The 19,368-nt window shown below is 32.8% G+C and overlaps 2 protein-coding genes across 5 annotated transcripts; both read left to right on the forward strand.

The window, feature by feature from the left end:
* The first annotated feature begins 1,016 nt into the window (after window positions 1–1,016).
* On the forward strand, window positions 1,017–7,486 carry LOC11410533 (protein FAM136A). Of its 3 annotated transcripts, none has more exons than XM_003598212.4 (4): window positions 1,017–1,171; window positions 2,609–2,749; window positions 3,213–3,350; window positions 7,088–7,486. In XM_003598212.4, exons 2-4 carry the CDS (start codon window positions 2,621–2,623, stop codon window positions 7,277–7,279), a joined length of 459 nt encoding a protein of 152 aa, XP_003598260.1. In that variant the 5' UTR covers window positions 1,017–1,171; window positions 2,609–2,620; the 3' UTR covers window positions 7,280–7,486. The 3 variants fall into 3 exon arrangements, with proteins under 3 accessions (XP_003598260.1, XP_039687120.1, XP_024634063.1); XM_039831186.1 differs by having other exon boundaries at window positions 1,027–1,171; window positions 2,586–2,749; XM_024778295.2 differs by having other exon boundaries at window positions 1,027–1,171; window positions 2,594–2,749.
* Window positions 7,487–13,645: 6,159 nt separating this feature from the next.
* Window positions 13,646–18,777, forward strand: LOC11418411 (uncharacterized). 2 transcript variants are annotated; one of them, XM_024780088.2, is made up of 9 exons: window positions 13,646–13,883; window positions 14,126–14,220; window positions 14,290–14,399; window positions 15,161–15,201; window positions 15,309–15,385; window positions 16,311–16,419; window positions 16,817–16,830; window positions 17,180–17,281; window positions 18,066–18,777. In XM_024780088.2, exons 2-9 carry the CDS (start codon window positions 14,176–14,178, stop codon window positions 18,180–18,182), a joined length of 615 nt encoding a protein of 204 aa, XP_024635856.1. In that variant the 5' UTR covers window positions 13,646–13,883; window positions 14,126–14,175; the 3' UTR covers window positions 18,183–18,777. The 2 variants fall into 2 exon arrangements, with proteins under 2 accessions (XP_024635856.1, XP_003598262.2); XM_003598214.4 differs by having other exon boundaries at window positions 13,703–13,985.
* The last annotated feature ends 591 nt before the right edge of the window (window positions 18,778–19,368 follow it).

The following is a 19,368-nucleotide window of genomic DNA, read 5'->3' on the forward strand; positions in this document are numbered from 1 at the left end:
AATTTGCTAAAAAAAGTGTTTACTAATCAACACATGTTCTATTTATGTGTTGACACATTTCAAATTATATAATCTGAAAATGTGTCATTTATAAATTGTAATTCGTCTTTGGAATGGTGTTTTAGGAGGTTTCCACACATTTAGGATTATATAAGATGAACTATTATTGGGGTTTTCAAGTTTTATTTTCTGAAAATTATATTTACAAGTTTTAGATAAACAAGATCAAAGTTTTGTGTTTTTCTGAATTTTTAGTGGTTCTGGGTTTTATAATTCGAATTAGAGAGTAATTTCAAAATTTTGGAAGGTGCCATGAACTATTATTGGGGTTTTCAAGATTTATTTTTTGAAAATTATAATTACAAGTTTTAGGTAAACAAGATCAAAATTTTGTGTTTTTCTGAATTTTTAGTTGGTTTTCGATTTTATAATTCGAATTAGATAATTTCAAAATTTTGGAAGGTGCACAAAAAGAGAGTTTGGTGAAAAAAGAAACAATTTTTTTTTTACTTGCAAAATTTTCTTTACTTACGAAACTAAAAAGAAAGAAGAGTGGTGTTATTTGAACAACCATTTTAACAAGAACTTATGAAACAACCATATTTTATAAAGAAAATGAGGTATTAACACAAAAACTAAAACAATAAAGAGAGAATGTAAAAACATAATGTGAACATGAGAGAGAAAATTATCATAAAAGTTGTCAATAAATTATTGTACAAATATCATTTAAAAAAAATGGTATTTTAAGTGTCATTTGAAATTCTTTAAATTTAACTTAAATAAAATACTTTATAAATTTTCATCATTTTAAAAATTCATCAAATCATTATTCGAACAATGAAATTCAAGTATTTGAATTCGTTCCAAACATTATGTTACCTCGAAACATTCCCCGTCAAAACACATTTTTAGGGTGTAATTGCAAAAATAAGAAAAGGGTAATTTATTAATTTATTAAAATAAAAGAAATTAATCAATTATCGACTAAAAAAAATAAAAAGAAAAATAATTGTTTTGTTACAGTCGTAAACCCTTAAACCCTTTCGTAGAGAAGAGGAAAAAGCCGCATAAGAATTTTCAACAACAACGCTAACTAATACAAATTTGCGAGTGAGTTTTCAAAGAGAATCCAAACCCAGTTTGTTTACTTCCAATCACACATTCTCAGGTTAGTAAAATCTTGTTCTGTTTCATTCTTCAATTTTAATGCTTTAAACAAAATAATCGTTTTTTTTTTTTTAGAATTTTATGTTGCAAGCTTCAAAAATTCGTCTTTTAAATAGTTTAGAATAAGACCCTTGATTTGTTTTCCCCTAATTTTGATTTTCTCTTCGTGGGTCTCAAAAATTGTTTCTTTGGGTTTTGTTAGATTAGTTTAGATTTGTCTTCAATAACATATGATCTGGTTTAAGGAGTTGATTTTTTGTTTTAATCATAAAATCAAACATTCAAGACCCTATAGTATATGTTATGACCTCAAGTTGGTCACACCACCTTAGCTTGGGTCAAGCTCTCCCCGGGTTTTGTCCTTTATAAAAGTTACGTATGAAATCGTGGTTGGGTCTTGCACAACTCCACAAAACGGGTTTGTGAAATGCGAGGATTTGTGGAACATTGGTTGTCTATGGGGGACGAGGTCTAAGTCACTGTCATGGCTGACAGACCCTTTACTCCTTCGTCTCAACTCTCAACTAGGGTTACCGTTTCGTCACATCTAAAGAGTCTTACGTTGTCATTGACGATTGGTTCAATTGGTAAGGGATTGACTCTCCCACAAGGTTGTTGGTTCAATTGCCTCTGCCATGTGATGAACTCTTTGATGGATGATCTGTAAGTATCTCTGTTATTACTTGTTGAGCTTTGAGGTCTGACATGACCTTGGTAGGCCTCGGAGCCCAACTCACCTAAACTTTCGTATTTTAGAAGAAGAAAAAAAAGTCCCACATTCCTTGGGAATCTAGGCCATGGGTAGTTTTTAAACAACATCCACATTCCTCAACCAACAAGACGTCTTTTATAAAGGATACAACCATGAAGGACTTACACCCAAAACAGACAATACCTTGAAAGGTGGCATGATGTGCTTTAGGTCGGAACATCATACACCTTTTTTCTAAAAGCAAATTAAAACCAATTAAGTACTCACATGAATGACACTGAACACAACGTTGACACAAGCACTTGAACGCCAATAATAATTTTTGAAAATAGAAGTAATTGAAATGTAACCATGCATCAATGTTGTGTATGTGTAAGACACCAGCACATATTAGACGCAAGACCAGTATTGTAAAATTTCCACCATGAAAGATTTTGTGCCATCCACCATAGGCTACAGCACCTATTATATCTGTCATAGGCTGCAACACCATGCTTATATGGTTGAGTTTTTATCGGCCCCCATAATCCGCCATTGATAACAGTACACCAAACACGCATTCAATTAGAAGCGTCGGTGCTATATAGATCAAAACAATATATACTATATTATAGGCACATATAAATTATAGATTTGTTTAAATAATAAGTTTTCTCAGTTTACAAAAGTACCAACTTTAAAGAGGCTAAATCTCAAAACTAAGTGTTTCAGACCCATTTTACACAGTGAGTATATCAGATGGATCACTTTGCAGCAGCTGAAGCGCAATTAGCTCAACAGAGAATTAGGCAGAAACTTGAGGAAGTCAACCAAGCTGCTCAAACTAATCTTGCCCCTGTTCAAGACCATGTCAATTATACTCTCCAGGTTCTTTCTGGTCTCTTAATGTCATAAGTACTTCAATGGTTGTTTTGACTTTTAAATTTAATTTAATGCTAGAACTGTATTTTTCGTTGTAATATTGAATGGTTTTATTGGCGTGATGACTAAAACTATATTGGAATTAGTAGCAAGAAAGTTAATACCATCTGGCTAGCTAATTTTTTGTCCTGCATTTATAAGTCCTAATTTTTTTATTCAAACTATTGTACTATTGATATTCTTTTGTGCTTATAAGTCCTAAATATGAACTACTACATGACATGTCTTTTATAAATCTTGGTTTTAAAGGTTTTGACTTGTTATATTTTTATTCTTTTTCACCAAATGCTTTAAAATTTTAATATAGATAGGCAATGCTTTTGCATATAATGGTAATATTCGGCAATCCCTTTTATTGATAAATAGAATTTCTATTCTGTATAGTTGATTGTTTGATTGAAATTTGCAGAAAGCCTATTTTAAATGCGCATATGAGTGCTTTGATAGAAGCAGAAAGCAGGAAGAGATAAGCAACTGTGTTGAGAATTGCAGTATTCCTCTTTCTAATGTGCAACAGACATTTGAAAATGAGATGGCAAAGTTTCAGGTGAGCTACCCTGTAATTTTGTGATCATACTCTCTCCAACTCCCTCATATCTTGTGATCTGTTATTATCACTTCTTTTAATTTGATTCTAACTTTTAAACTTTGACTGAAGCTTGATATGATTGATTGAGACTGTACAATTTGTACCTTTCTCTTGTCTCTATTTCAACATCTTGTGCTCTCAAACTCCCTTTCTATTTTCTCTATGTAATTAACTTTTAACATGCTATCAAAGTGGATGGGCTTTGATTAGAACTAACCATGCTTTCAATTTTATAGAATAGGATTTCCTTGTCTAGATTTCCAGTTCAACATAGATTAGTTACCAAAATTGTAATTGTCATCCAGTTTTATATTTGTCTTCCTCTTTGTTTGTTGTCAATGTTAAGTCACTTATCTATTTGTTGAATCAAACAACTGCAACGACAACCAAGTTTTTTCCCACTAGTTGATATTGGCTGCATAGATCAAATTGACATTATAAACTCATGTCATTTATTTGGTCCAAAGCAGTGTTATCAATTGCGGATTATGGTAGCCAGCCAACAATCCGCGGCGTAAATATGGCACTGCAGCATATGTCAGAAACATGGTGGATATAATAGGTGTCGCGCTTATGGTGGCTAGCACAAAAATTGCCATGCTATAACACAACAGTGCAGCCATAGCAGAAATTTGACAACAATGGTCCAGAGATATACCATTTCCCTTAATCTTTTTAAATGGTTTAACCTATAGTTTTCCTTGGTCTCAATACCTTTCACTATTAGACTACGCTTCTGGTCAAAGTCCTTTATCCATGTTTTTGTCTTAAACACGCATGTTCAAACCACTAAAACGAGTCTCTGCAGTCTTTTCTACAATGCACACTATCTCGATTCTGTCTCAAATGATTATTCCAATCTTATCTTGCTTTATGTGATCAATCATAGGTCTTAACATTGTGGTCTTTGCAGAACCAAGTTTGCTTGCTTATTATTGCCCAATATTTGGCCTTGCACAACATTGTAGGTCTTAGAGGCTGAAGTTAAAAAAATTCTTAAGTTTGAGTGGTACTTTTCTATCACAGATCAAATTTCCTCCATTTTCATCCTACTTTTAATTTTATGGTTGACATCTCCTTCTATCTACCTGTCTCTTTGTGTAATGAACCTATGGTGCTTAAAACATGAGATACAATGTGTTCAAGGTAGTCAGAATTGGGATCCTAGGTATGATCGGGGAAGGGTCACAAGATCGTAAATCGTAGGATCGTAACACGGATATAAAGTGTTAAAGAATCCTACTCCAGATAAGAGATGGCCAAACAATGTGTTTATAAGTGGGGGCAATCCTCGGTTTTGTGCGGTTGTATTAGGCCCAACCACAATTTCTAAGATGGTATCAGAGCCTCCTTCAAGATCCATTAGGTCATCCACCAAATGTCCAAACTTGGGCGTGAGGGGGTGTGTTAAATAGCTCCACATTAGATAAGAGATGGTCTGACAGTGTATTTATAAGTGGGGGCAATCCTCACCTCACAAACCGGTTTTGTGGGGTTGTGTAAGACCCAACCACATATTCTAAGAGTTGGATCCTACCACATTCAGAAGTTTATATATGTTGCATATAAAACCGCATAATAAGATCCATATTCATATAACAACTTAAATCACCACAAACATTAGCAAACCTGTATCAAAGAAAGATAATTTGAAAGAGGAGCAAAGATAATTTGAGAGAATGTGAGGGACTTACCGTGTGAGATGTATGTAGCAGTTTTTGGGTTAATGATCATTGTATAGGGAAGAATACAGCAGTTAATCACATAGTGGGAAACGAGACAACCGCTCCAATTAGTAACACCAATGAATTCGGTGGATTTTGGTGGGTTATGGACCTTTTTTTTTTTTTTTTTTTTTGTAACCGGGTTGTTTTATTTAATAGAAAAGCAATGCTATTTAGTACGGTGGAAAATCGACGACAAGAGAGAGAGACTCGCGGTTACAGTTTTTTAATTTTAAAATCAAAATTATATAATATTTGGCTTTGAGTGGAAATCATGGGGTGGTGGTAGTGTAATTCGTTTGTTTTCGTTGGTTTCCTCTCGTACTAAGCAGTGTTTCCCTTGATAGAAACCGGGACGTGTGACCCGACCTGGAAAGCCCAGAAATTGCAGAACGCGTAGAAACGTAACGGAATCACCGATTCCACTGTCTGCTATCATTTTACGTTTCTGCTTGTCACAGAACATGGTGATAGGGAGAAACATTGTAAAAGTGCTAGCAACCGATTTTGACTACCATGAATGTATTATATGTTCCTCCAATTGCCATCTCTAAATTTTGATCTGTGTGTCTTTTGCTAAACTTCCATTTAATATACTTCTTTTACCTATACTCGGATGGAAGTCTTGTGTTTCCATGGTTTGTCTCTATATGCCTATCTTCATTTATTTGTTTTCTTATTCTTCAACTGAGACTATATCATATGCAACAAGTGTACATGCTGGCGTCATCTCTTGGATATGTTCAGTAAACAAGTATAGAAATAGAAATAATTAAGATAGAAAAAGGTACACTATCACAAGCCTTTTCCACATTATAAAAAACAATGTGTAGATCTTTTTACATGGCTTTGGGACCAAATTAATTTTCTATGATGTGGGTTTCTTAATTTTCTTTGGCTTACTCTTAGACCTCACAATCTCATTGATCATCTTTGGGGTAACACTTGGGTGACATAGAGTTGGGTGACATTGGTGACATTGGCCAATCACAATGCCACAATGCTTGTGAAAGAGAGAGAAACACAAACATTGTGGCATTGTGATTGGCCAATGTCACCCAACTCTAGAAACACAAACATTGTGGCATTGTGATTGGCCAATGTCACCCAACTCTATGTCACCCAAGTATTTTCCTCATCCTTTGTTAGTCATCTGATGTCTCTCTCCTAATTTTTGCTTACTTCAAAAGATATATTCTCTTATCCAATTACCTTACTCTTAGCCATTCTCTTCAACACTTAATTTAACTCAAATTCATAAATTTTTCAGTAGTTGGAATAATTTAGATCCTTCTCTCTAGTGTTATGAGGTCAAAGAATGCCTGAAACTCTGAAGCACATTACACTCTCAATTGCATTCAGACAACCGTACTGATGAAGCCGTGGTATAGGAAAATCAAGACCGAGTTGTTAACGCTTCACTGTTTGTTCCACTTCCATGGCTTTTTTGTGCATATATTTTTTCCATGACTGCGAATGCTTCTTGTCCCCATTTAAACTCTAGACTGGGTCAAAATGAAAGCCGATATCAAATCAAGGGTATTCTTGTGCGAAAATAGAACATTCAAAATGTGAATGTGAAAATTTACAGTTGATATTTAAACACAATGTAGCACCGACGTTTCAGATTGAAAGCATCTCCGGTGTTGGATACCAACATACGTGGTATAACTTCCGTTTTCTCAAATTATTATCGGTCTCTACGTGTTAGTGTTGTGTCCGTGTCTTAGTTAGTGTTTCATTGTTTAAACACCTATAATTTATTATGCATATTCATGAAATATGAATTGTTAACTTTCTCATCAAAACTGCTGAGCTCATTTTCTCTGCTAGTCTATTGTCCAAATTATTTGTACATTTTGTATTAATTTAACTTTTGATTTCTGACATCTGTAGTATGTTCTACTAATTTGAAGCATTCTCAAATACTACCTTCCTCTTTGGTCTAATAGTGTTTTCAACATGGTACAGGAGAAGTTGAATAGATCTATGATGGTTTGTCAAGACAAGTATGAGGGATCCAAGCTCCAACAGAAACCTGGAGCTATGAATGATATGATTTCCTGTGCTGATGAAGCGATTCAAGACAGCATTAAGATGCTGCCGCTTCTTACAAACAAATTGAAGGCTTCCTTTGGCATTCCTGACAAGAGTTCTTCCTAGAAATATTTGATTTTCTCAACATTTATCTTCAGTTGTAAAAGAAAATTGGTGCAAGACATTATTTAACTATTTCTTCCCTCAAAAAAAAAAAATTATTTAACTATTTCTGGAGCACAAAAGTTAACATACTTTGATGAAATTTGAATGCTGATGCATCTTGTGTTATGCATACACAAATAATATTAATCGTTGATTTTTTTTTAAAAACGGTAGTCCACTTGCTTTACATTTTAAAGTGGATTCTTCAATGTAGAGGAGGTAAGTAATAATTCTTCTGCTCTGATTGTGTATTACCTATACCACCTGATTTTACTATTATGCTTTAATACTTAATATTTATATTTATTATTTATTGATATACCATGCTATCATTTTTTGAACGGAATAAACACCACAATTAGATTGGAAAAACCAAACTGAGCCGTACCAAGACAGGAAAAGCAAATTTCGTCGCACTCAATCGACAAAATAACAACAAAAAACTCAAATCTATCTAAATATCGATGTAGAGGGGATGGTTTCAGATCAAAAAATTATTCAAAGTCATCCATTTTCAACCTTTTCAATGGATGAAGATGGGTTAGAGAGAAGTTGGAGTTTCTTTCACTAAAAAATTAGGGTTGACTATTTTAAACAAATTTATCCTTGACCATTTTAAAAATTAAAATAAAATCTACGTCATAATTTAAGTAAACTAGAAAAACTTATATGTAAGAAATAGTAAAAACTAAAAACAAACTCCAAATGGTCGATCGTTTTCTTTCAAAAATTTACTTTAAATATCACAATATTTTTATCAGTTTAGATAAGATGAATAATCTTGAGGATATAAGGTTGACTTTGTGGTTGAGTGAAATAGTAATATTTAAACACATATTAAAATTGCATTAATTGTTTAAATTGTTATTGAAATTTAATGTAAATTTGCATGTAAAATATCAATTTTCTTTTAGTATAAGTCAAATTTTACTTTTGGATAACCTTTTGCTTGTACCATTTTGTTTAACCACCCACAAAACGACCGAGAAAGAATCATTCCACAATTGCAAAAGACACAAAATCAAGAAAAGAAATTGAAAGTAAAAGCAAACATTATACATAGGAAAACAAAGACATATTAGCCACATGCAAGGATGGGGTAAAAGCAGCAGCTCCATTTGAGATAAATAGGAGAGCTACATGCAATTTTTTCATAACCAATTTTCTTCATAACACATTGAAATGAAAGGGAAAGAAAAACCAGTGAGGGTTTGAGTCTTTTACAAAGTTAAATTTATCATTTTTTACCCTTTTTCAATAATATATTTCTATTTTTATCCCCTTATCCAATGCCCCAAGGACAATGATTAGCATTCTCCAAAAAATAACATGAGGCTTTTGTTTCTAAATAGTTTTAATTTCTATACTGCATTTAAAAATAAGATCATTTTTTTACCCACGGCACATGTTAGTTCTCTTCCTCTTCTTAATCTTATTTTAATATCTCATTTAGAATCAATTAACCTTAACGATTTACGATGATTTGTTTGTTATCCCAAAAAACCTAACGGCACAATTTGTTGCCCGCTCGTCTTCTATTCATGTGTAAATAATCATTGACAAATATAAAAATTATTAACCCTCAATTTTTTCAAAGTTCTACTTAAATTTTTGAGTTCATCATTGTATAAGATAAAGTCCTTCATTTTAACGTGACAAATGGTTAATCTATGTGAAACCATATCCAGATTCAGTTATTAATAACTAGATATTTTATGTTATCATTTCAATCGGCTCATTTCCTGCAATTGTGATGGATAGCCATAACCAACACTGTTAGATGTAAAAGTTAGATACAATAAACAAATTATTTGCTTCGCGTCCTCTGATTATATCTATTTCTAACTCTTGGCAAATCCTAACTAGACAGATTCTTGCATTCTTGATTTTGACCGTGTAGACCACTCCACATTCCTGATAATCATTATACTCCACTACCAATCTCACTTCTTGATACACAACTTACGATTCACAATTTTTTATTCACGTTCTTCAATCTTTGTGACCCACAATATCCTATTCATAATTTGCTATTCACATTTTGTTCGTGGTCGCAACTGAGTTCTTGGTGGCGATTATTGCTCTTCGTAATTGAGTTCTTACCTGTGTTTGGTACTTTGTAATTCATGTTTTCACAGCTTGTAATGTATAAATTACGAGCGAGAATTTAATCGCAAATATCAAATATCATTAATAGCTAATAAGAACTCATGAGCAATAGTTTAGCTTCTTAAAAAAAACTCATGAGCTAGCATAAGGTATAAATAGCAAATTGGGAATGGAAAATTGATGATCGTAAAGATTGAAGAATGTGAATCACAATGTGGGTCGGGTAGTGATAGTAGAATTTTAGAATATGATTACTGATGATTTGTAGTGAATTGCAAGGAAAAAATCGAAAATTCAGGAGCAGTTCGAGTTTAGGGTTTGTCATTGCAAAAGGTGAGAAGCATATACGATCAAAGGGTGGGAATTGGATATTGTGTTCATTATAATCTTTCAAGAATTGATTATGACCATCATCCAATTGTAGTAAAGAATCGATTGAAATCAAAACGTAATTTATTTGGTTATTAATAACTAAATCTGGATATGGTTTTAGATAAACCACATAACCCGTTAAAACGAGCAACCCTAAATACATAGGACTAGAGGATTCACTCTTGTTTAGTTAAATTTAATTTTCATTAATTTAGTTTCTTTTGTTTATATTTAATTTTATTTCTATTTAAATATACGTTTATATTTATTCATCTTTTAAAAGTAAAATAAAAGTACTTTGAACATATAAATAATTTATGTGATCAAATTTGAAGTATTATTGTTATAAAGGATGTATTAGGAGCATACCAAAACTAAATTTTGGTTCTTACCTATGCATAATCGACTCTCAAATCAGAAAATATAGTCTCTCTATTATATTGATTCACGGTTTTAGCTCTCTGTTTCTAATTTATAAATCAGAAAAAACTAGTGCTTACTTTTTAAAATTTTAGAAGGAAAAAAATTACCACTAAATCTGAGGCATATTTTTATTGACAAAGTTGAATAATTAGTTACCAAGTAAGTAAGGGAACATGATGGTGTAAGAATGCATATGTGAATTAAATTTCATCATTTTACTTTTATACCATTAAGTTAAAAAAATGCACAATCCTAAAAAATAATATTTTCCAACAAGAAATATGCATCATCACATCACCTCTCAGTGTGGCGATATGCTATGGAGGTAAAGTATTGTGATTATCTTATTCATAGAGACTTGCAGAATTTTTTGTCTGTTCAATTATTTTATAGCTCTATAATAATATTTGGAATTATTTGAAATGGCATGAACAAAAACACATAATTATAATGAAACTTCATGGATTAAAAAGATGTGAAAAGACTGGATAACGTTAACTACTTTTTTTTTTTTTCCCACACAAAACAAACGACATTCATTCATTCGAATTGATGGAGTACATCGATTTAATACAAATTCGCTAAAAACAAAAAGGATGAATCATTGAACAAACTCACAACATCCTTGTTAATAGCATAATACGGCAAAATACATAAGCCTATAAATATGACTATATTAAAATCTCCGGAATACCCATGCCTTCGGATTTGCAACGTTGATGACGCCAAAGTCATTGCTGGTTAGATCTGCACTAGATTGAAGCAGATTTGACAATCTGAATCGAACAAACACGTGGACAAGGGAAAAGACAAACAACTTCGTACAAAGACGACCGACAAAACAGCGTTGCATTAAGACGACGAAATCACAAAAGAAAAACCTAATTCGATGTGAAAATAACTTATTTAAATAGAATGGAAGGAGAAAAACGATTTAGAGGGGTGATTTGGGATCAAAAATTGACCCTAAACCACCCCTCTTTGGTGGATGAAGAAGAAGGAAGTAGGGTTTCAGCCGATGGCTCACTTAACATGTTCTTTTGATTGATTGTATACCCTCAAAGTTTTAATTATATCTTCATCTATCATTTATATATGTTTTCAATTTTGATAAATGACGAGGACATTTCTTACCTAATAATTTATGATGTTTTACTCTTTTAATCTATCTATACGATAACATCAATCATGGGATGTGAATGTAAATCTATCCATATGTCTAACAACTAGCATCCAAAATTATTCCAAATCATTTTGGTAAAAAAAAGTCTTTGTCAAACACTTTTTAAGAACTTGTTTGTTTGAGAGAAATAGGTGAGGGAGAGGTAGAGAAAAGAAAAATAAAAGAGATAGTCCACTTCTCTTGATTGGATAAGAGAGAAGTTGAGAAGAGAGACACAACATTAGTGGGACCCCAATCCCTTCTTTCCTGCGAAGAAAGTGAATATGAATACCACTTCTTATTCCATTTCCAATAGGCTAAATAGCAGTTTTAGCCCCTATGTTTCAAGAAGTTGCATTTCGACCCTAACAAAATAAAACACAAAACCGGCCCCTAAGCATTGTCCCTTTTGCAGTTTTAGCCTCGAGACCAATTTTGACCAAGTCAATGCACACGTGGACGCCACATGTGTAATTTTTTATTATATATATTTTTTAATTAAAATAAATATTTTAAATTTTATTTATTTTATTTTTTAATAATTACAACAAAAAAAATTACACACGCGGCGTCCACGTCAGCTTTGACTTGGTCAAAATTGGCCCGGGGGATCAATACTGCAAAATGGGAAATACTTAGGGGTGATTTTGTATTTTATTTTTTTGGGAACCAAAATCGCAAATTCTTAAAATATAGGGGGCCAAAACTGCTATTAAGCCTTTCCAATATTTTTAAATATTTTATTTTATTTTATTTTTTAGTTATATTTATTTTAATTAAAAAAAAATTACTCATGTGGCGTCCACGTGTGTATTGACTTGGTCAAAATTGATCTGGGGCTAAAACTGCAAAAGGGACAATACTTAGGGCAATTTTATATTTTATTTTGTTAGGGGACCAAAATCGCAACTTCTTAAAACATAGCTGGGGGGCCAAAAAAATTTCCTTTTTATTGATCGGAACAGTGTTATTTGTTACCTAAAATATTTTTCTATGAATTTTCATTTTACTCTCGATCAAAAGCAACAAAGAAGTAGGGATTTCTTAAGAAATAAAGTTCAAAATATAAAAATATAATGATCTTTCAGTTAAAAGGTAATTTTGTCATTTTAAAATAAGACATTTTCTCTTATTTTTCTCTTAAAGTAAACGATAAAATAAATCTACTCTATTGCTCATATCTTTCTCTCTTCGCTCCACAACTTCTTTTCTAAACCAAACACACCCTAAAACAAATAATCAGTTTCAAAGTTTTGCATTGGAAAAAGATTAAAAACAAAAATAACTCGTTGATCTAATAAAACAAAGTTTATATATAATCAGTCAAATCAACAATATAATCAAAGTTAACTACAAATAATATCAATATGTTAGGGCATTAGCTATGCAAGAAGATGAAAATAAGTTGAACTTGCATCCAAATCTTGAAGAACCAAGTCCTTATGAGTTGCCCTTTAAATATACTATGCAGAAAAGTGAAGATTCACTAAGTGAACATTGGATCACATAGTGAATCAGCCTTTCTTTAGAGTGAAGTAAGCCGACTAAATGGTCGTAACAACTAGTGTTCTCCGCAATGATCACATTGTTCATGTGCAGACTGTTTAAAACTTCAAATATGTCGTATCATCTCATGACTTGAAGACAAGTTGATAACGCAACACAACGATTCATTTGTTTAAGTATAATAATAATTAACCTCTGATTGGTTGAAATCGACAAATAAGCCAATAAAGGTTATATGAGTTTCCTCCTAGCTGAGAGAAGGTTAGCTGAGGGCTATATTAGCTGAATTGGGGATAAGTGATTCTTTCTCAAGTCCATCGATTAGTATATAGGTTTAGAAGATCTTAGACTGAGCCAAAACCATGTAGAACTTAACAATGAGACATCAAACTCACACCCCTTGTTTATAGTGCCACTAGCAACAAGGAACTATGATTATGAACACGCGTTTTATGAAAAATTGCACACTATGGACCTTGTCAAATAATCACGTCACGAAGTCAGAAGCCATGATCCGAACGTGGGGCGCCACAATCCTCTTAGAGGAAAACCAATGCATTACCTGTAGAAAGAGTTGAACAAGGATAGACATTGTAGGTCACGCCGTTTCAACCATTATGAATAAATTTGCTTATAAATACCGACTATGCATAATGTATTACACACAATGCATCAAAGATAAAAGTATTTTTGCTATTTCATTCCTTTATTATTTTGCCTTTATCTTATTTTACATGCATTTCTTAATCTAGTCTAGAAGCAAAATCTCAAAAACAACACTATTTAACTTTGTACTAGAGAGCTAAGAAATTCACAATTGAGGGACAAAGTTTCTTCCACAACGTCAATCGCTTCAAGACAAGAATCACAATTGATGACGTTAGCCAATACCTCAACTAAATTCTAGCTCCGTTCCGTCAACACACTTGAAACTCACACAAATACAATATTCTGTGTAAGAGATATATCCGGATCAACACCAAGAAAAGAAAGGTTTGCTAGTCCCAAGTGCCTTCGTTCCTTCATTTTACCTTATCCATTTCTTTTCGTTCTTTAGTGCTACAGTTTTAGAGACTCAAAAACAGAAATATCTGTGTAAGTATCTGAATTCTTCTAACTTCAAATGTCGCTATTAACCTCTTTACAACTAAAGAACCATGTTTCTGCTTTAAGCGAAACTTTAAGCTAGTTTCAGGTGCTTAAATAAAATATTTGAGGTGTGGTTATTATCACAGATAGAAGCTTTCCTCATTGAAATACGGTGGTGTGAAAATTGAAAACAAGAATGCATACTTTATCTCAAAGCTTCATCTTAAATCTAACTCCACAGGTTAGCCCTTTTTCTCTTTCTCCTTTTTATTGTTTTTTGTTCTTTAGTAACTTGAATATTTGCTTGCAGATGATAAGACACAGGCAGAGAGTAGAAGATTTTGTTTCGTGTAGCTCAAATTCTAGTCATTTCTGTCATTCATTGAAGCATAGGCACAGTGCAATGAGGATTTTGAAAAGGCATTACTTTCTTTTTTATTTGGGAATTTTATTTCAATTGCATGTTTGTTTGAGCAAATACTATGTAACATGACCTGAGGGCTGAGACTGAACATGACTTTCTTGACTTAGGACATGTTTGGATTTGGATAAACAACTTAATTAGGTGTGTTTGTCATATACTAAGTGTTTATGTATAAGTTATTTCTATACGCTTTCAGTTGTTTTCATAAGCTATCCTACGAAACTTATAGAAATAAGCAGAAAACAACTCATGGACATGTCATAAGTTGTTTCCGTAAGCTCTCTCAAATAGTCTCACAAGTGATTATGTTAGTAGACATATAATCCAAACAGTTCTGTAGTCCCTTCTTGGATTAGCTTTAATCATACGAGAGGTTTTTAATTAAAATAGGTTTATAGTTTTCACTTATGAAAAGGTCTTTAGAAGGTTATAGATGTTCATGGAGAAGTTAAACGGGAGAGCTTCTGAAAAAATTAAGATTTAAAAGCTAATTTCAACTTAAATGAGAAGGTGTTGTTCAAAAACTTCATAGTTGTTGTAATATTGTTTAATATTTCATTTTCGCTTAAGTTAGTGTTGAGGAATTTATCCAAATTGACTCATTATTTTGTGTAATTTTTTTCAGACTAGAGTTTTGTCCTGTCATTCTTTGATTTCTCAGGGAAACTAATTCTCACATGGCACTGTGCATGTGATTTTTAATTGAGTCTGTTTAAATGATATAAGATGAATTTTGAAATCTGTTTCTTTTTTATAGGGAACAAAGTCGATGTCTTCCTACTGCTTCTGTGTTATCAGGTGCCAGTTTTTCTTTTTCTGTCTGCATGCTTCATAAGTTATTTCAATCCTAGATCATAATTTACATGTTATTAGTTTCTCTTGAACTTTGATTTTCGTTTTTGTAGATACTGAAATTTCTTCAGCTCGTTTTGAGGAGTTCTCTGTCTCTACTGTTGACACTGATGATGTTGGAGAAATAAAGGTATTGTACAATATTAATTGAAAAAGTTTGAATAGTAAGAGAGAGGGAGGGAGAAAAATCATAGATAGGCAAAAGGGAATCAAAGGCATAATATGGTGCTAATAATCAATGATAGCTCAGAAAATTAACGGGATGGGGTTATGGGTCAAACGATTATCTTTGCCGAGTCCATGAGCAATGACCAGTGTTAAGAGTTACACATTGAAAATGAGTTTATAAGTGGGAGTCATCCCTCACTCTATAAGTTGGTTTTGTTGGTTTGAGTTAAGCCCAACCAAAATTATAAGATGGCTAGAAAGTCCATCAAAGATCCATTGGGACACCCACTATCGGGTTGCCCGGGTCATGCTCCGGATGTCTAATCCTAGGCGTGAGGGGTGTGTGTTACGAGTTCTACATTGGATGAGATAAAGTCTGAACTTGTTCTACATTGGATGAGATAAAGTCTGAAAATGGGTTTATAAATGGGAGACATCCCTCTCTCCACAAGTCTATTTGGTAGGATTAAGTTAGACCAAAACTAAATTCTAAGTAGACTATATGGAGACTTGAGTTAAACCAAAACCAAATGGAATATGTAAGTTGAAGTGGAACTTATGAAGTTTGTTTGAACAGCTGCAGTACAACTAATTGTTCCGTTATGTAGACATCATATTTACATTATTCAACAATAAGCACATGCACTATAATGACTTTTCTCAAAAACATTAAGTATGCATTTGAATGAGGATAAGTATTACGACAAAAGATCGAATTGCGAGGAGAGCATATATAATTTTTCTGTTGAATTCTTTTCAAAATTTTAGCAGAACTTATTCTCTAATCTATTAATATATCTGTGATCATATCTAACTTCTAAGGCTATTTAATCATGATATGCTCATAAATTTTGAAATTTAAGTGAAGATTTAACTCTTCTGTCCAGATAAGCATCGAGGTATCTGGAAACAGAACACAGAGGACTTTTGATGATGTGTTTCAGAAAATGGTTGAAGCTGCACAACCGATCCCAGGATTTCGTAGAGTAAAAGGAGGTGAAGTATTTATGTGGATTTTAAATTGGCATGGTTTATTCATCAGATTGATAGCCTTAGCAAAGGAAAAGAGAACAAGAAGTCAAGAAACTATTTACCTTTTTAGCATAAAATTTCTTGTACGTTAGTAGATATCATGAAAGGTACTTGGGGTAACACCAAGTTTGACTGACCAGATATTACGTGCGGAGTTTTCTGTTTGGCCAAATAGAAAATGATAATAATAGAACCAAAATCACCAGCAAGTCTGATAATAATCATAATTCATAAGCATAATGTCAACTGACTCCTCGAAACGGTTTTCTTTCGAACTTTATTTTTTTCTCCTTATATCAAAAGATTGACATTTTTCACGTTCTTCTTGGCATATTGCTGCTCAAAAATTGAGGACAACCAGGAAAAACGCCAAATGTAAGACTTCTTTCTTTAATGCTTATGTAGCAGTTAATTATTTTACCTATTTTTATGTTTTTATAGTTAACAATAGCAACCTTGACCACCAAGTCTGTGTGTATCAATGAAGACATGCATAAAAAAATGCAAATTAATGTCTCTTTAAAAGTTTGAAACTATATATTTTGATCCATGTTAAGACATGATTTTTCTTGAATTGTAAGGGGACAAATAATGCAGGCTAGTGTCAAGCAGCTTATGTGTGTAATACACAGTTTACTTTAATAGGTGCAAATTCTGCTGCAGAAGTTTTGATATAGAGAAGATTAATTCATTTTTATGGTTGTTTATATATTGTGTTTAACAGATACCGAAAGACATTTTATTAGAGGTGCTCGGACCTTCCAATGTTTTTAAACAAGTTATCAAGGAAATAATCAACTCAACTGTGGCTGAGTATGTGGAGAAGGTATTTTTCCGTTTGCTAATTATAGTATTTCTTGATTTTGTTGCTTCCAGTAAATTACATAGCTATGTTTTAATTAGTTTCATGTCTCATGTCTATACTACTAGTATTAATCAAACCATGCTTGCTATTACATTTACATAAGGATAAATTCCAGATTGCTTTGTACTCCACTTTACATCATTTTGAACGTAGCCACCTTGAAGCCTTTTAGGTAGCATTTGACATGAATATAAATCATAGAATGCAGTAGATGTAGAACATCTTCTGTTGTCTAAGGTGGAACCAAAATCTGTCAGTTTTTCCTTCTTATGATCTTTTATGTTCTATTTTTAATATGCACTAACATACAACAAAAAATAAATATCCTGCCTACCGAATAGGGTTTCAAATACATATTCAAAATTGTCACATACCATTATTGGTTTATATCCTTCTGGTTTTTTTAGTACAGTTAGTGTTTGGTTTAGCAGTATACCATTGAATTAAATCTTCACTGTTGTGATTTTCAATTTTTTTTTAATTATAGGCCATGAGCTCTTTCAAAGTATTTTTTTTTCATTGGATCAGAGTTGTCAAAGTGGCGCAATAGCACTATAGTACAGTGGAATTTGAACAAATCACTATTGTTCCGCGATATGCCATTAGCACGAAGTGTTGTCAAATAGTGGCTATAGCGGCACTATAACACTGTACTGTAGCGAAATTTGTGCAAACCACTATTTTCCCCAATCCGCAAGTGACAACATTGCATTAGACAGATATTTACAGGAAAAATTCTTTGCAGGAGAGTTTAAAAGTCAGCAGTGACTTGAGAGTTGAGCAAAGCTTTGAAGATCTTGAAACTACATTTGAGGCAGGAGAAAAGTTTAGCTTTGATATTGTACTTCAGCTTCAAAAGTAGAATTGACAGACATTTATATGTCAAAATCTTACCGGATGGAGTGACATTGCTTCTTCGGTCTGAACCAAGGAATCTCTTAAAATGATTCAAAGTGGATCTTGTTTGAATGAGATAAATATTCAATGTCATCTAAGTGAAAATCACGGTGGCATTTCGTGGTTATGTCATATTCACTGCAAATCCGAATATACACTAAAACATTGTTTCCTCCTAATGATGGTGAACACCACAGTTTCAGTTTGTGAAAAGAAAAATCTCTGAAACAAGCTATGACTCCTGATTTTCAGCATGCATATTTTAAGGTTACACTCTCTGGATTCCATCAATGCATGAAAAAACTTAGGACATCACTCTACAAACTCTGGAGCAGCCGCGGATGATTTTGAGAACTACAAAATGAATTTAACTTTGGAGTGTGAAATCTCTTGAAAGCAATGTAGTGGTATTTTCTTTTGGAGTGAAAACTATCTATGATTTTGAAAAACAATTTTATTCCAAAGTGGGTTCATATAGTATTGAAGTGTATTTTAAAGACAAATGCTGATTGCTATGAATCATCATGGCATGTTTTCTATTCCAAAGAACATTTGTGTTTCTCGATAGTGTTAGAGAGCTAGAAAGAGAGTGTTTCTAACATTTCTCTTCTCCATGATCAAGACACTTATTCATGAATTTTAAAATCAAACTTAATGATGTGTTGTGTTTGGCTATATCACATTGGCGATGCCACTCCAAATTTTTGTTTCCCAGGCTAACAATTTCTTTGTCTTCAGCATTGCCAAATTTCCTGAAATTAGTCACTTCATCAATCTTTGAACTTGCAAGTTATGACCATTCTAGTTAGTCACGATCGAGAAGAAAAGAAGACTTTTTTTTTTACAAAGTTTTCTTGTAGTGTAACCTTTTGTGGTTACTCGTTAATCCATATCAGTCATACGCTTGTATAAATAAAATTCACCAAAATATGTCTTATATTAGATATTTGGCTTCATAGTAGTTTTCGCCCCCTAACTTTTACGAAGTTGCAATTTTAGTCCCCTAGAAAAAAACTACAAAACCACCCCTTAAGTTTTGCAACTATAGCAGTTTTTGCCCCCAAGGCCAATTTTTGGTAAAAAAAAAATAAAAAAATAACACGTGGCACCTCACTTAGGGTGCCACGTCAGCGTAGACCGAGTCAAAATTG

Source organism: Medicago truncatula, chromosome 3, assembly GCF_003473485.1.
Source record: "Medicago truncatula cultivar Jemalong A17 chromosome 3, MtrunA17r5.0-ANR, whole genome shotgun sequence".
NCBI lineage: Eukaryota > Viridiplantae > Streptophyta > Magnoliopsida > Fabales > Fabaceae > Medicago > Medicago truncatula.

What these genes read in the sequence shown, in the direction of transcription:
- LOC11410533 (XM_003598212.4), top strand. Translation starts at nt 2,621, where the DNA reads ATGGATCACTTTGCAGCAGCTGAAGCGCAATTAGCTCAACAGAGAATT. An exon ending in ATGTCAATTATACTCTCCAG is followed by an intron (nt 2,750 to 3,212) that starts GTTCTTTCTGGT and finishes TGAAATTTGCAG; the next exon opens with AAAGCCTATTTTAAATGCGC. An exon ending in ATGAGATGGCAAAGTTTCAG is followed by an intron (nt 3,351 to 7,087) that starts GTGAGCTACCCT and finishes AACATGGTACAG; the next exon opens with GAGAAGTTGAATAGATCTAT.
- LOC11418411 (XM_024780088.2), top strand. Translation starts at nt 14,176, where the DNA reads ATGCATACTTTATCTCAAAGCTTCATCTTAAATCTAACTCCACAG. An exon ending in TCTTAAATCTAACTCCACAG is followed by an intron (nt 14,221 to 14,289) that starts GTTAGCCCTTTT and finishes ATTTGCTTGCAG; the next exon opens with ATGATAAGACACAGGCAGAG. An exon ending in TGGCTGAGTATGTGGAGAAG is followed by an intron (nt 17,282 to 18,065) that starts GTATTTTTCCGT and finishes AATTCTTTGCAG; the next exon opens with GAGAGTTTAAAAGTCAGCAG.